Raw genomic sequence first — 16312 nt, 5'->3', positions numbered from 1 at the left:
TCCTGCTTCTTAGAACTTTGCAGAAAATAACCAAAATTGAATGGGACCATGGTCTGAAGAACAGTGTCCCCTGTGTCTCCACCCTCTCCACCTCCCATCTCTAAGAGAGCAGAGTGCTCGTCAGGAGACTATGGGTGAAGTTGCTTCATTTTATCAACTTCCTGGGCTGCTCAAGTATTGATTAGTCAGACTTAGTTTTCCAGTTAAGAGATTCTTGGTGATAAGCTGGCTTAAGTCGTTAGGTTTGACATTGATTCACTTTAATAAACATTTGTTTATTATTATAAACTGTGCTGCATGTTTTATGAAAGTTACAGAAAGAAATAAGACTTCTACTTATCTTTCAGGAGTTTACAGTATAGTGGGTGAGAGACAGATAAGATAGAGCATTGTAAGAGTCACAGAGGAGGCACAGTTCTGGGGATTCAAAGAAGGCATATAGTAGCGATTCACTAATATTGATTGGGTGAGGGTGGCAGGGAGTGGATGAAACCTGGGCAGGGAGGAGTCCAGTTGGGTAAGCAGTCTCAGTTGTTCCACTAGTTCCAATGGGTAAAAGGTGATAAAGATGTTAACAGGGCTCTGTTTAAATAAAATCCATTTTAAAAAAACTGACCCAACACTTTTAGTATTCTAAGATGAACTGCCCCATGGTCAAGCAGAATATTGGATTCCTTTAAGCCTTACTTGATGTAAAAGTATAATTGATTACTTTAGTACTCATTCTACTTTAATTGGTTAGTTTCCTCATTTGTAAAACTAAAATAATTGTATCTCTCTCATAGACTTTTTATGGAGATAAAATTATTACATATACATACATAATGAAGCTCTGTAGAACAGTGTACAGGAACCTAGTGAGTGCTCAATAAATATTTAAGGCTATTATCATTATCAATATTAACATACAGATATTAATAATATTCCTCTCCCTTCCCCATGGATAAATGTGGGGGGTGACCTATTCATGTTATAAAAAGATTTACAGTGAGATGCCTTTTTATAGCAAAGTTTCCTATGTATTTATTTAAATGTTTAAGTTCCAATTTTTTAAGAGTGGGGAAGATTAAATACACTTATTCGAGGCTGATTCAGACATTAACTGTATTGCTCATTTAGGTTACAGAATTGAGATTGTGAGCCAGATGTGTTTATATTAATTAATTACATGGACTGATGGGTCTTGACCAATGTTGTCTTTTTGTTTTGCTTTTTTTGTTTTGACTTGCCTGTTTGTCTCCCATCCCCTTTTTTACCTCCTTTTTTGTTATTTTCTGACTTAGAGGGGAAGAACTTAAGATGAGTTCTTCCTGGGCTTACCTATCCAGGGAACCAGTGAATTCCGGTTTCCTTACTCTGAATAGTATGTGGCTTTATTTTGCATGTGCATAATGAACATTTATAGATTCATTCATCAGTATTTTACAAATGCCTCCATTTATTTATTTCTCTTTTTTAAAACCAGTAATTTTGGAAAAATTTAGCTATGTACAAAACTTCAACAAGAGTAGAACCATCATCCACCTTCAACAGATATCATCTCATGGCCAATCTTGTTTGAGCTATACCCTCAACCATTTCTTCTCTCTCATGTTGTTATTATCATTATTATTATTATTTATTTATGTATTATTTTGCGGGGTTGCATGGGCCCCTAATTGCACCTGGCTCTCCTGCATGAGAGGTGAGCATTCTACCACTGAACCACCCATCAACTCTCTCCCATATTATTTTGAAGGAAATCCCAGATAAATTATTTAATTAAAGGTATGTCTCTTAAGAGTTGAAGACTTTTTTTTGAATGCTGTATGGTGGGGTCACATTTCATTATTTTTCCAGGTGAATATCCCCTTATTGTAGCACCATTTGTTGAATTTTTTTGTTTGGTTGTGTTTGTTTTATTTATTTGTTTGCTTGTTTGTTTGTTTGGGAAGTGCACTGGTTGGGGATCGAACCTGGGTCTCCCACATGGCAGGTGAGAATTCTACCACTGAACTACCCTTGCACCCCCAAGAGTTGAAGACTCTTGTATATATATATACACGTATACATACACATCATTAATTTTTTTACAGTAAGTCCATTTGATTCAGGATCCACAGATGGTGTCTTTAATTGACTGGTTTTTTTTTTATTTTTATTTATAAAATCATTCAATATACAGTACGAACATTATTAATGTATGAACGTTCCATACTTACTATGCAATCAGTGGCTCGCAATATCATCACATAGTTATATATTCAGCACCATGATCATTTCTCAGAAGATTTACATTACTCCAGAAAAAAGAAATAAAAAAAACCTCATGCATACCATACCCTTTACCCCTCCCTCTCATTGACCACTAGTATTTCCCTCTACCCAATTTATTTTAACATTTGTTCCCCTATTATTTATTTGTTTTAATCCATTTTTTTCACTCATCTGTCCATACCATAGATAAAAAAGAGCATCAGAACAAGGTTTTCACAATCACACAATCACTTGCGAAAGCTTTATGATTATGCAGTCATCATAAAGAAACATGGCTACTGGAACACAGCTCTACAGTTTCAGGCACTTCCCTCTAGCCTCTCTAATACACCTTAAACTAAAAAAGAATTGTCTGTATAATGCGTAAGAATAACCTCCAGGATAATCTCTCGACTCTATTTGAAACCCTCAGCCACTGACACTTTATTTTGTCTCATTTCTCTCTTCCCCTTTCAGTTGAGAAGGTTTTCTCAATCCCTTGATGTTTAGTCCCAGCTCATTCTAGGATTTCTGTCCCACACGGCCAGAGAGATTTACACCCTTGGGAGTCATGTCCCGCGTAGAGAGGGAGAGGGCAGTGAGTTTGCTTGTCATGTTGGTTGAAAGGCCCTATGTGAGCAACAAAAGAGGTTCTCTGGGGATGACTCTCAGGCCTGATTTTAAGTAGGCTTAGCTTATCCTTTGCAGGGGTATGTTTCATATGAACAAACCGCAAGATTGAGGGTTTGGCCTATTGATTTTGTTGTCCTCACTGCTTGCAGGAATATCAGGCCTTCTCCTTATGGGGAAGTTGAATTTTCCCTCTTTCTCACCATTCCCCCAAGGGGACTGTTCTAGTTTGCTAGCTGCTGGAATGCAATGTACCAGAAATGGAATGGCTTTTTAAAAAGGGGAATTTAATAAGTTGCTAGTTTACAGTTCTAAGGCCAAGAAAATGTTTCAGTTAAAACATGTCTATAGAAATGTCCAATCAAAGGCATCCAGGGAAAGATACCTTGGTTCAAGAAGGCTGATGAAGTTCAGGGTTTCTCTGTCATCTGGAAAGGCATGTGGCGGACACGGCATCATCTGCTAGCTTTCACTCCTGGTTTCCCTTCATGAGGCGTTTTCCTTCTTCATCTCCAAAGGACGCTGGCTGATGGACTCTCTGCTTCTCGTGGCTATGTCATTGTGCTCTCTCTGAATCTCCCTTTCTCCAAAATGTTTCCTCTTTTATAGGAGAAAAACTAATCAAGACCCACCCAAATAGGTGAAGACACTCCTCCACCTAATCCAGTTTAACAACCACTCTTGATTAGGTCATATCTCCAGGGAGATGATCTAATTACAGTTTCAAGCATACAGTACTGAATAGGGATTAGAAGAAATGGCTGCCTTTACAAAATGGGATTAGGATTAAAACATGGCTCTTAAGGGTACATATATCATTTCAAACCAACACGGGGACTTTGCAAATACTTTTTTATTCACTCTTCAAATCACTCTGGGATTTATCAAGGCATCACTCTGGACAAACCTATAAAATCTCATGCCCTACTCAAGGTTCCATGTACTTATGGTGTTCAGTTAAACTGTCCATATAAATTATATTAGGAGATGCACTATTCAAAATATAAATTTTGTACCAAATAAACATTTTTTGCTTTAGTCACACACATAAATTAAAGTTTTAAAATATGAATTACCATCTATTTTCAACACCCTGCAATATTGACATTCCTTTGTTCTTCCTTATACAAAAACATTTTTTAATTTGTACATTTAGTCACAGTTCTTACACACTCTAGGCATTTCTAGATTATACCATCTCAGTCTTTATCGCCTGTCTTTCTTTCTGGTTTCATTTGTGCCCCCAGGCCTCCTCCCTCTGTCATTCTCACAGTCGGCTTCATTCAGTGTTACTGAATGTAACACTGTGAATACAATTGTATTACATTCAGTGTAATACAATACTAACATTATTGTATTACAGGTAGGTAGTATTGTGCTATCATTTCTGATTTTTTACTGATTGATTAGTCTTTAAGTCTCTTTTAATATATAGGCTCCCCTCAACTCTCTCTCTTTTTTTTTTTTTTGCTTGTAATCTGTTTGGGTAAAGCTTTTGTTTTTGATCCTCTAGTTTCCTGCTTGATTTTGCTGCTTTGTATCCTTCAGGTGTTGTTTAACATATTTCCCATCTGCAATGTATTGTATAATTTGGTAGGTATACCAAATTGTATAATTTGGTAGCTGGCTCTAAAAGCTTTATCAAATTAGGTTCAATTTTTTAAAGGTGTGTTTTTCCCCACTAGCAGGCCTGAACAGTAATGTCTGGTTGCGTTTCAGTTTTTGAAATATTAGCAGCCATTTGATGACCAATGTTTAGATCTATTTGTTAAAATTTGTAAAATGGTATTTAATTCTGTCATTTCTCCCTTTTATTTTGTACCAAAACCTATCATAAAGTAAAAGCTCATTTAGGGCATTTAACAGCTTTAGGTGTTTTGTTTTTAATTAGTGTTGTTTAAATGTCTTTGTAGCAGTGACTGAAAAGACGTGTGTGATTTGGCGTTGAGGCATGCAGTATTCTATATTGGCTAGCTGTTCGCTGCAGAATGACTTCAGACCCATTTATATATATTTCATTTAGTATCTTGTCTCAGAGTGCTTACTTCCCAGATAGAAATAATAATTAGGGATTTGTATGCACTCATTAGCATGTATTCTCCCCACACACACCCTATAATATTATAACTTGCTGTTTCAGAGTCTTACCTGCTTATGTAAGTTATTATTTTATTTAATGAGCTCATGTGCTTTATTTTCTAAAAATAATTTCTAGCCTTGATTTGGAATCTGGGAGCAAAAATTTTTAAATCTAAAATATTCTTTACTAAGTTTAGCTTTGGTATTATTGGGGACCTTGGTTTCTACATTGTGTGGGGTTTTTTGTAAAACTGTAGAAGGGAAGCCTGGAATGATAATCTGATTTTGTTTGTTTTTCTAGTTTATGGTAAAGTCCTGTTTCATAATTGCTGCATTATACATTTGAGTACTCACAGCGGTCCAGGGGCCACCTGATGACTTCCAAATAGTCTTCTATTAATGTTTACAATATGAAAATATTAAATTTTTTGCTTCTGGAAAGTTGATATGTTTAAAAGACAGTTTCCTCATAGGTATTTCATTAAAGATTGGAATGCTAGTGATCAGTGAAAGGGAGGGTAAGGAGCATGGTATGTATGAATTTTTTTCTGTTTTCTTTTTATTTCTTTTTCTGAATTGATGCAAATATTCTAAGAAATGATCATGATGATGAATATACAACTATGTGATGATATTGTAAGTTATTGATTATATAACAAGAATGGAATGATTATATGGTAAGAATGTTTGTGTTTGTATGTGATTTTGTTTCATAAACAAATAAATAAATAAATAGCAGCTGAAGCTGGTAAGCTAGAAAATGAGTTTAAGGCTATCAGGGATGCTCATGAGAATATTTGAGTTTCTCAGTAGTTTGCCAGGGTCTTAAGGAAGTTGTTTTTTAGGAAACTCTTTAGAAAAGAAGGGTTTAATAAATCTCTTTAACAAATAGCATTTTTCTCTTTGGGGTTCCATCTTAACACAAAGCTAGAATGACCTGAATGAGGTGCCTGTACAACAGAGATGGACATTTTTTCATTTAGTTTTCCAGGTTAAAGTTGTCTCATCTACAGTACAGCATTCTTTCAAATTCTACGAACATTTTTTGAGCGAGGCTCTAGGGCAGCAGTGGCAAACCAGGCAGATGTAGTTCCCTTTCCTTAGAAGCATGTATCTTAGTGAAATTATCCACAGAGTTCCCCTGGTGGAACAGTGACATTCCATATAGGTTTTTATTTTGTCCAGTTATATGAACATTTAGATTTTGAACATTAGATCTTGAATGAAAGGCTAAGGGATCAATCTTTGTTTCTCAAATTTGCCACGGGGACAAGAATTCCATCAGTTTTGTTCACACTGAAACCCCAGGTCTAGTACAATGTCTGACACTTAGGAGGTTAAATATCTGATAAATGAAGAGATAAATATTAAGTAGATTTGTCCCATTTCTGTAAGTACTATTTAATTAAAATAATGTCTTCCTGATAAAATCCAATATCAGTCTCCAGGCATCCAAAATTGAACTCATAGTCTGAGTTCTGTTTCCTTTCCTAGTTAGACATCTTAGTCTTCATTTATGATATTGAGGATAAGCTTGCCAAAGCTTACCCCATCCTGTATCCTTCATCTGTTCCCAACCTTGTTGTGTAGTGTGGTAGGTAAAAGCCTGAAGTTTGGCTATCAACTAGTTGCATAATCATGCCCCACCAAATGCTAGCTATGTAAACCTTGTGCAAATTCTTTAACTTCCCTTTAATTAAAAAAATAGAGATATTTTTTATCTCTAGCTCTACATTGCTTTCTTTCTTTAGACCTGAAAACAGTTCTCCTTAAATAACAAAAACTGGCATGCTTTTCTTGCTAGTGGCAATGTAAATTAGCACTACCCTTTGGAGAGTGGTCAGAAAGATCTTTCCAGGCATTAAAAAACTCACATTCCATGCCTGAGGACCCAGGTTCGATTCCCGGTGCCTGCCCATGTGAAAAAATAAAAATAAAAAAAATAAATAATAATAAAAAAAAAAACTCACATTCTAACTTAGGAATTGCTCTTCTGGAATTTTCTTCTAAAGACCTACCTGTAATGTATAAGAGACCATATCCATGAAGATGTTATTTTAATGCCTGGGGTTGGAAGGAGTGGTTCAATAAATTCAGGCACTTACACATTTATAGATGATGGGTCTGAAGGCCATGATAATAGCATAGGAAGTACTTATTTGTGATAAAATGTAAAATATTGCATGTACAATATGATTACAACCATATTAAATACATACACATAAATACACAAATGGGGACTTCCCTGTGATGAGAACGTAACCCCCTTACTACTTTTCAAATTCTGGACTTATGCAAACCTGGCTCTGAAGACTTCAGATTTTACGCTGAAATTGAGAGTTCTGTGTACCTTCTAACCATTACCTGTTAAAGTATAAGGCTCTAGGAATTCCAGACCCAGTCAAATTCTGCAAATTGGGGATAATCATGGGATTACAAAGATGAATGACTGTTCCTCTGTGTACTCAAGAAATATTTTATAGCACAGGTAAGACAAGTGCACAAACCCCCTAGTATGTACTTAACAGATAACGTTGCAGCCTGTGCTCTGTGGTGCCTAATGATTGATTTTCTGTAGGGTAGTGTAGTATCCTTGGAAATACTAGTTTTCTACATCAGTATTTAAATTGGTTTTGGTAAGCTCTAAAAACAGTTCCCAAAGCACCAACTTTCTGTTTTCTTGACCATAAAGTTCATTTCTTTCCAAGTCGTAATTTTTAACAAAGTGTACCTTGATCAGTCAGTATACAGACATAGGTCTTGATTTAACAGATTGTAGAGGTATGTCTGCATTGATAATATGCAAGCAAACTGTTTTACTTGGTGCATTAATATTTGTTACCTGAAGGTTTTTTTTATGTCTTTTTTTTTTTTTTCCCCCAGGGATAAGCCATTTTACAGTTCAGTTACCTGTGACAGTGTTAATGGTCCTGCCTGTGCCCAGCTGGCTTGTGTTAGGTACTTGGTGCAAGCTCCTGCTCTTACCCCAGGGTGGGTGAGAGGAGGGATGGGAGGGTATAAGGAGAATGTGTGTTGCAGGGGAGTGGTATATGTGATAGCAGAAAAGCGCATTTACCACACTAGAATTAGTAGCTGTTCTCTTCATGTTAAGTTATTTGGCACCTAATAGATTTTTGAACTGTCATGGCTGGCCTTAGAATGGAGTCTTGAACATTTATCTCTTAAGAGCAATAGGCTTATGTCAGTTACATTTTGGTCAAATAGGCCACGTTAAAGCTTGGAAAGTACTGCCTGTGCAAGAGATGTCAAAAATTGCCATTGCTTTTAAAATTGCATAAAAATTTGCATTTATATAGAAATATATGAAAGTATGATTAGTTTCAAAGTGAAAAAAAAGCATTAGCTCACTCAAGGCAGTAATGGTTTGCTATAAAAAGGCATAGTAGTTTTCCTTTCCTTATTTTTCTGTAAGAAATACTAAAGGAAAAATAAAGGGATGTCAACTAGAACTCTGAATATTAGAAAATCTGTGGAGGTGAAATTTTCTTGGTAATGCTCAATGTACTTTTAAAAATGTTTTAATGACTTTTTTTCCTGAACTTCAACTTTTATTCATGTTTTGTTTGGATTTTGATGTTCTTTCTAGAAGAGGCTTCCAAATAGTAGGTTTCTGATCAGCTGAGATAAGAATAAATTGTGATATGCTAGAGTTTTGTGGGTATTTAGCATTATGTCACAGAGAGATACAGGAATTAACTTTTTGAACTATCATTCACTGTGTTAATTTAGATAAACATGGTTAGTTTAACAAACCATAAAACTTCAATTTGTCTCTATCTTAGACTGTTATTTAGCAATTCACAACAGTCTGAGCAGGTGTTTTTTTCCTCCAGGCCCTCCCCTTCCCTCCCTACTGCAGAAGAGGGAGAGGGGAAACCCATGTAAACTTGTATTTTATAATGCATGTCAAACTGTAATATGTATCACTTCTGTTGTGATCACAATGGAAGAGTAGTGAATTACCCTTCTTAATTGCTCTATTCCTCTTTAATGTGTTTTGTCCTGTCAAGCTTAGCATAGAGCTTCCTTTATTTTCTGGAAGTTAGGTTTGTTTGGTCTTTAACCATGATATAGAATTATAGTATAGATAGATAACCTTGTAGCAGGTATTGCATTTTAAAACCACTGTGAATTCTAAGGTGGAAGCTGTGAGCAATGAGTTCTTGAAAACTGTCATGTGTTTCCAAAGGTCTTTTTCTGTATTACATAATATATACTAATAGTCAGTAAAGATTTTTTCCTTTAACTGTGTTCTACCAACTGTCCAGCCCTCCTACTCAGGCACAATTTAAAGGTCCCTTGAAATAACATTAGAGAATATTTCAAAAAGTCTGTCTTTTAAAGAATAAACTACTAATTTGGAGATTAGTTTGAGCACTACCACTTTTCTTTTTACAGTTTTTTTTTAATGCTGCTCTGTGGAATTGGATGCATTCTGTCATACTCAGTGGCATATGGAAAGAAATATTTTATACCTCTGCCTAATTTCATATCCTTCTGGTCTTGGCACTTTTCCAACTTTAATAGCAATGGATCCAGTTTCTGCATACCTTTGGAGTAGTATGGCTTCTTATATACCATGGTATGTCTGCTTTAATTTATCACAGCTCTGTGTAGAGGTTTTACCTGCCACTTAAGAAATACTGACTTAATTTGAAAAATGAAAGCTCTTTGAATAGATGCTCTCAAAATTATTTAATTTTGCATCATCATTGAGCCTAGGTGTTTTTTTTTTTATAAGTGCAATTTTAGTGAGATATATTCACACAGCCTAAAAACCATCCGAAGTATACAAAAAATATGAGCCTAGGTTTTTAATAAGCCTTTTTTTTTTTGTCAGCCAAGAAGTAGAGATGTAGGAGATTCTATTTCTTATCTAATTCAAATGTTAATTCTGTAACTAGGTGTGGGACTTCAAAAGTCATTTTACCTCTGTTTCCTCATTTGTAAAAAAACAGGGATTTCATTATGTATTCACAGTACTTTGATTGGGGTTGTTAATCATTTGAATAATGATGGTCCAGTAAAGAAAGTTGTCAAAAGAAGTTCTCTGGAAACTTTAAAAGTTGTAAGAAACCAGTGGTGATTTTATTTACTGTATATTCTGCACCCCCATCCCGGAAGGTATCATGAGAAGTCTTTTGGGGACTATTCTATTTTTTTTATTCTTCTTACTGTCTGAAAATAAGAATAGAGGAATTCTTACTATGCTGATAAATGATCACTTCTTTTTGGGGTAAACATTCTTGTGCCTTTACTGAAGCAGAAACAGGAAATGTTTTGTCTTCTAAACTATTTTGATAGACAAGGCCAAAGTCCAAGTGATAAGATAAAAAATGGGCATCTACCTTTGATACTATGACTTCCTCTTAGCACTAAGGGAAATCTCTCACTTTTCCCTCTATGTACCTATATTGCCATTTGAGTCCTCATTAGTCAAGTTTACCCTTTTACAGACATGAATCAACATGACTAATGAGACTTGGGGATTTATCCAACCACATTATTTTGTTTGTTTTGTTTTCTGCACGAAGTTAAATTTTCTTCCAAGACTTCATTTGGAGATTATACGCTATTGTGTTAGTCAGGGTTCTCTAGAGAAACAGAACCAACAGGAGAGATCTGTAAATATGAGATTTATAAAGATGTCTCACACAACCATGGAAATGGAGTCCTCCAAAACCCGCAGAGCAGGCTGTGAAGCTAGCGGCTCTGAAGAAGGTTCTGGACACATGCCACAGGAGAGGCTCACTTGCTGAAGAAGTAGTAAAAGAGTCTTTTCTTCCTTAAAAGCTTCCAACTGATTGGATTACCTCATTGTGGGAGACAAGCCTTGATTGATCTCAGATGTTATCAGCCACAGATATAATCGGTTGACTGATGATTTAATACACCAGCCTTCTGGTTTATCACCAGCCATGAAATATCCTGTGGCACTGGTCAGGCCAGTGCTTTCCTGGCCAGACAACTTGGCCGAGTTTGACACTAGAACTTAACCATCACAACTATCTTTAGGCAAATTTCAGTGTTTGCAGCTTGAAGCACAATTTACATGGTGCTCAAGGTGATTACTGAGTATCCCTTAAAAAGAAAAAATATTATTAATTATAGTCTGTAGTTTATATTACGGTTTACTGTGTGCTGTGCAGTCCAATGTTGTTTTAACAGTTTTTTCACATACCATACAGTCCATCCAAAGTGTACAATCAGTGGCTCTTGGTATTGTCACAGATAATGAGTTGTGCATTCACCACCACAGTCAATGTTGGAACATTTTCATTGCCCTGAGAAAAAAAACAACCCAGATCCAAATCACTGTGTTATTGATACTTAGCTTCGGTATAGTACCTTTGTTACGATTGCTGAAAGAATATTACTATGTTATTGTTAACTGTAGTCCATAGTTTGCATTGATTGTATTTTTCCATAAACGATGGGACAGTGACTGTCTCTTCTTTTATCTATAAAATGCTCATTTTGGAAATTCTTAGAAAAAGACATCTATACTCTCTATCTAGGAAACTTTTTCCTGGTAGAAATATTTCTGTGACAATTGTGGTTTTCCTTTCCTCATATCTCTCTTGACCAGATCTGCCTGTTGGATACCTCTAACTTATAAGTACTCAAGCCCAACATTTTTAAAAACTGGAACTTACCTCTGCTTCTCCTGCTCCAAATCTGCTCAGCCACCTTTGTTGTCATCTCTCAGAAGCCGTAAAATGAGGAATCATCTTTTACTCCTCTCCCTAAGTCCAGTTTGTTCTTCCTTATTAATTCATTTGCTTATCTTCTTTACGCTGATAGAATCTTAACTCAGGTTCTCGTTATTTCTCCCCTACCTTAGTTTCCCAAGAGCATCGTCAACTTTTGAACGTCTTAGAACTTTGTATATCTTCCTTCAAGGCCTAGCTTAGAAAATCAGGACTCTTTGACCAGTTCCTGTACTCTCAAGATTGAGCGTGGTGATTCCCCTCCTTCCTTCATACACACCCAACCCTCCCTCCCAATATGGCCCTCATATTTCCTTGAGGGTAGTGGCTATGTCTGTATTGGTATTATCCAGCCCAGAGTTTTAGTAAATTTCTGCTCAATGTGTACAAGGAAATGAACATTTTTAGGGTGGTGATTAGGTAAAACTAAACTTGAAATAGTTACATTAGGGTTATGGTCCTGGCTGTTTTAAAACTGTATCTTAGTGATGTAATTGACTTTTACCTACCTGGTCCTGTGGTAACTGTTCTTTGAACAAGCTTCTAAACTATGAAGTATGGTAAGGCAAAGCAAGGGGTGAAGTTGCATAGCATCAGAGGTGGACTCCATGACCTTGCATTGCATTATGAGAGTAGTTTCCTGTAGGTAACAACCAGAAACCACCGAATGGTTTTAGTCCGGGAAGTGATCCTATTCAATTTGTGTCTAAGGTCAGCGTGGTGGCAGTACTGAACATTTTTGTGACTGGGTGTACTTAATGTTTCTGTGAGGTAAATAGAGCAGAATGAGGGGCACCAATTATGTTGATTATGGGAGGCTTTTAAACAACAGTGTAGCAGAGATTAGATGGCTGCTTAAACTAGGGAAGTTGTGCTATGGATGAAGAAGGGTGGGGACCTTTTAGTCACTTGGTGATTGGATACTAGGGTCAGAGAAGAGAAACCTAAGTGACTCACATTTTATGACTTGGTTGATTTAAGTACTTGGTGCTGTCACCAACTGGTCGTGCTGATTTTTAGATTGTTTCTGACATCTGGGTGAGTTGGCTAGTCTACCTACGGCTAGATATGAAGTCTGGGAGAGTTTTCCACTGGAGATAGGGTGGGAAGTCATTGGCTCATGGTTGTTAACTGCAGGAGATCACTTAGACATATAACTTAAGAAGAGTAGTGGGTTAGAAGAAGAAAGGATTCTGAGGAACACTGATGTTTAAGGGGAAAGCAGTTTCAAAGAAATTGAGGAGTTAAGAGTTGAAGAGGGAATTTGGCAGTAAAACATTGATTTTATTTTGCTTTAAAGAGAGAAAAATAAATGAGTTTTTCTCTACCCAACTTTTCAAGCTGATATTCCAGTCTAGATTGTCTGCTTGGCTGTTTTTGTTGTTGTTGTTGGGCAGTTCCAGTTTACCCCTATTTGTGCCCAGGATCCAAACCCACCCCACACTAGAACCCCACTGACATTCTTACATTGGCTCTTAACACTTGACCCCTAAAGCTCCTTTCAAATTAAATTTCAGGTTAAGAAGATTCTTGGGCCCAATCCCAGAAATTCTGATTCAGTGGGCCCAGAGAGCTTAATTTTCAGAAGGGCCTTTTTGAGATTCTAAAGAATGGTGTGTTTGTGTTATAAACCTTCATTTTATTTAATTGCAGGAGAGCAGGACTTTATTATGATGAACTGCTTAAATATAATTGTGATAAAGAGATTGGCAACCATGGAAACCAGACTGGAGCTTTCTTTCTTCACTGTCTGTCTGGGTGGGTGGATGGGGGAAGTGCCACCATCTGGTGTAATCTGTTGGAGATTTAAGGTTTTATTTTATGGATTTTTGCAGCAGATGCCCTTGGTTCTCTGTATCATCTCTTCTTGGTCTGCCACTGATTTCAACCAAAACTCATTCTGTAGTTTCTCACTTTGTCTTGCTAGCACCTTTCTATTTTCTGCCTCAGGGCCTTCAAACCCAGCCTTGGGGGATTTGGGGAGCGAGGAGATTAATGTTCCAGGTACCCTTCAGCCAGTGGGGGGTTGGAACCAGTGCCTAAAGATCTACTTCCTGCAGAATTGCTGGGCCTGACCCCTCCGGTGATCACCTTGATTATATGTCCTTACTGGCTTTTCTGCTTCTCATTTGTATCTCTCCTTCCTTACTTCTGTTCCTGGGGTCATCTCCTATTTTAATATTGCTCAGATCGTGTATACTAGTGCTGGGTCAGTTGAGCTGACTTTAGAGTTAATAAGTACAAACAAAAGCCTTCTGTAATTCTATTAGTTTCTTTAATTTAATGTCCCCATCTATCAATAATTGCACCTAAAATAAGGTGTGGAGAAGGAAGGCGAGGAGAACATGTTGTGCAATTGAAAATAGCACATGCATTGCTAAAGTTGAAGTTAAATTTATTCACAGGCAGTTTGTAATGAGGTCATTATATAAAAATATATTGGATTTTCAGGAGAAAATGTTATTATTTGTGTGTTTAACTCAAAGCCATCATTTTTCATTTCACTTACAGAAGGGTTGAGGGATATAAAAAAACAGTGGTTAGCACAGAGATAGCACTAGATGTGCCTCTTTTATTCATGTCACCTTGCTCTTGAAGAATTCTGGGTGACTTTTTTGTAAGACTAAATTATAGAATATGATGATAGAAAGCTATTAAAAATGTTACAGTGCAGAGGGTGCACGTGTAGTTCAGTGGTTAGAATGCCCACCTTTCATGTGGGAGACCCGGCTTCAATTCCTGGACCATGCACCCAAAAAAAATGTTACAGTACAGGATGGGGACAAAGCTCTACCAATGCTAGGGATACAAATTGCCAAAGATCATTAAAGAAAAGCACATACAGATCTTCATCTGATGTATTTCACAGCCAACCATCTTTTAAAGATTCTTTGTCCCTGATATGTAAAATTACTTTTTACTTAGCTGAATAACCATTGTTTAGAAGACATCCATGTTTCGTATCTCTTCTTTTAACTGAGAATGGACTCTAGGAATTCTGTGTTCAATTAAAATTTGAAATGAAAGATAAACTTGTTCTGGATGAATGCTTTCATTCTTAATTATTAAAACTGATATCTGAAAGCATTTACCATAAGGCATCACATTGGTAGTACCCAGTAAATGTGTGACAAACAAGATATATGTCTTAGACTGGTATTCCATGAACAATAGTAGGTAAAAAAAAAAAAAAAAAAAAAAAAAAAAAATTCCATGTGCTTAGCCCTGTGGGGTTGCTGCCTCCCTCCCACCAACCTGTGACTTTGGAGGTAATTTTGGTCCATACCTTTATATTTAGGAGAACAGGCATTCTTGGCAAATACATTTCCTCAATCCAGGGTGTTCTGTGTAGCCCTAGGATGTTCTGGTGTGTAAACTGATGAGCTCAGTAGACAGTCTAGTATTCTAAACCCTCATTAACATTTCAGCTCAGACCTAGAGCTTAAAAGACCTGCCCAAGGTAAAATTGTCTTGTCCATCTATTTAGTGACACAGCAGGAACTAGAATATAGGTCTCTGTCATGTAATAACCTTTCCTTCCAATTTCTGAAATCACTCCTATCACTGTCCTGGCCAGGGGACAAAACAAGGCACTGTTTTTCTGAACTAGCTCAAAAATCACCTTAGAATTAATAAAGATCATGGGTTCTATATTTGATTCAATATTTTTGCAGGAAACTTGACAGTTAAGAGCTTATATATATATATATATATATATATATATATATATATATATATATAAGCTTATATATATATATATATATATTTAGAAATGTAGAAAATCAAAACTAGCAGATGGGCAGAATACATAAGCAAACAAGTGAAAATTCTGTAAACATGTAAATATTGAACAATATGGGAGTAGTTTAGAAAACTCTCTATATAACAGTTTTTAAAAAATTCTTATTGTGGTAATATAACATTTCCCATTTTAGCCACACTCAGGTATACAGTTCAGTGGGATTAATTACATCCACAAAGTTTTGCTATCACCACCACCATCCATTACCAAAAAGCTTTTCCATCACCCCAACCAGAAACTCTCTCCATTAAGCATTTACACCCCATTCCTCACCCCCACCTCATACCTTATATCTACTTTGTCTCTTTGAATTCACAAATTCTAATTTTATCTTATAAATGAGATCACATAATACTTGTCCTTTTGTGTCTGATTTATTTCACTCAAATAGTATTTTCAGAATTCATTCATGTTGTTGCAGGTATCCAAACTTCATTCCTTTTTACAGCCAAACAAATTTTATTTACCACATTTTATTTATCCATTTATCTGTTGCTGTACACTTGGGTTGCTTCACCTTTTTGCAATTGTGAATATTGTTGCTATGAACATTGGTGTACAGATACCTGTCTGTGGGAATATAACAATTTTGACGTATTGTCTAATGATTAAAATGCTAGTTGTGATGACCTAGATAGAAATAATGATAAATTACCTACTAGGATGGGATCGTGGATGATTTCCTTTTAAACTATCCTTTCTTTTATACAATGCCTGTTTACTTCTGTGATGCTTTCAGAAGGTTCAAATTTCTTTAAAAGTAAAGGACTAATTTTATGCATAGAATGTTAACTGTCAGTTATTAAAATTCACTCAGTCTAACCTAGTTTATTTT

At 36.2% G+C, this 16312-nt stretch overlaps 1 protein-coding gene across 11 annotated transcripts in view; it reads left to right on the top strand.

Annotated features, from left to right (window-relative positions):
• The window catches only part of FBXO34 (F-box protein 34), a 154617-nt gene that overhangs the window by 101352 nt on the left and 36953 nt on the right, over positions 1-16312 (top strand). For 2 of the 11 annotated variants that reach the window (XR_013160220.1, XR_013160222.1), the window contains one exon: positions 7828-9343. The exons of 8 other annotated variants lie outside the window; for them this stretch is intronic. Coding sequence is in view for 1 of the 3 variants with exons in the window: in XM_077122563.1 (XP_076978678.1) it covers positions 9420-9547 (128 nt within the window). In the remaining 2 variants the exon portion in view is untranslated. Of the gene's footprint in view, positions 1-7827; positions 9344-9363; positions 9548-16312 lie in introns of those variants that run through there. One more of the 11 variants, XM_077122563.1, reaches the window with a different exon arrangement.

Source organism: Tamandua tetradactyla, chromosome 12, assembly GCF_023851605.1.
Source record: "Tamandua tetradactyla isolate mTamTet1 chromosome 12, mTamTet1.pri, whole genome shotgun sequence".
NCBI lineage: Eukaryota > Metazoa > Chordata > Mammalia > Pilosa > Myrmecophagidae > Tamandua > Tamandua tetradactyla.
The sequence above is the reverse complement of the archived record's forward strand: the minus strand, read 5'-3'. Positions and strand labels throughout refer to the sequence as shown.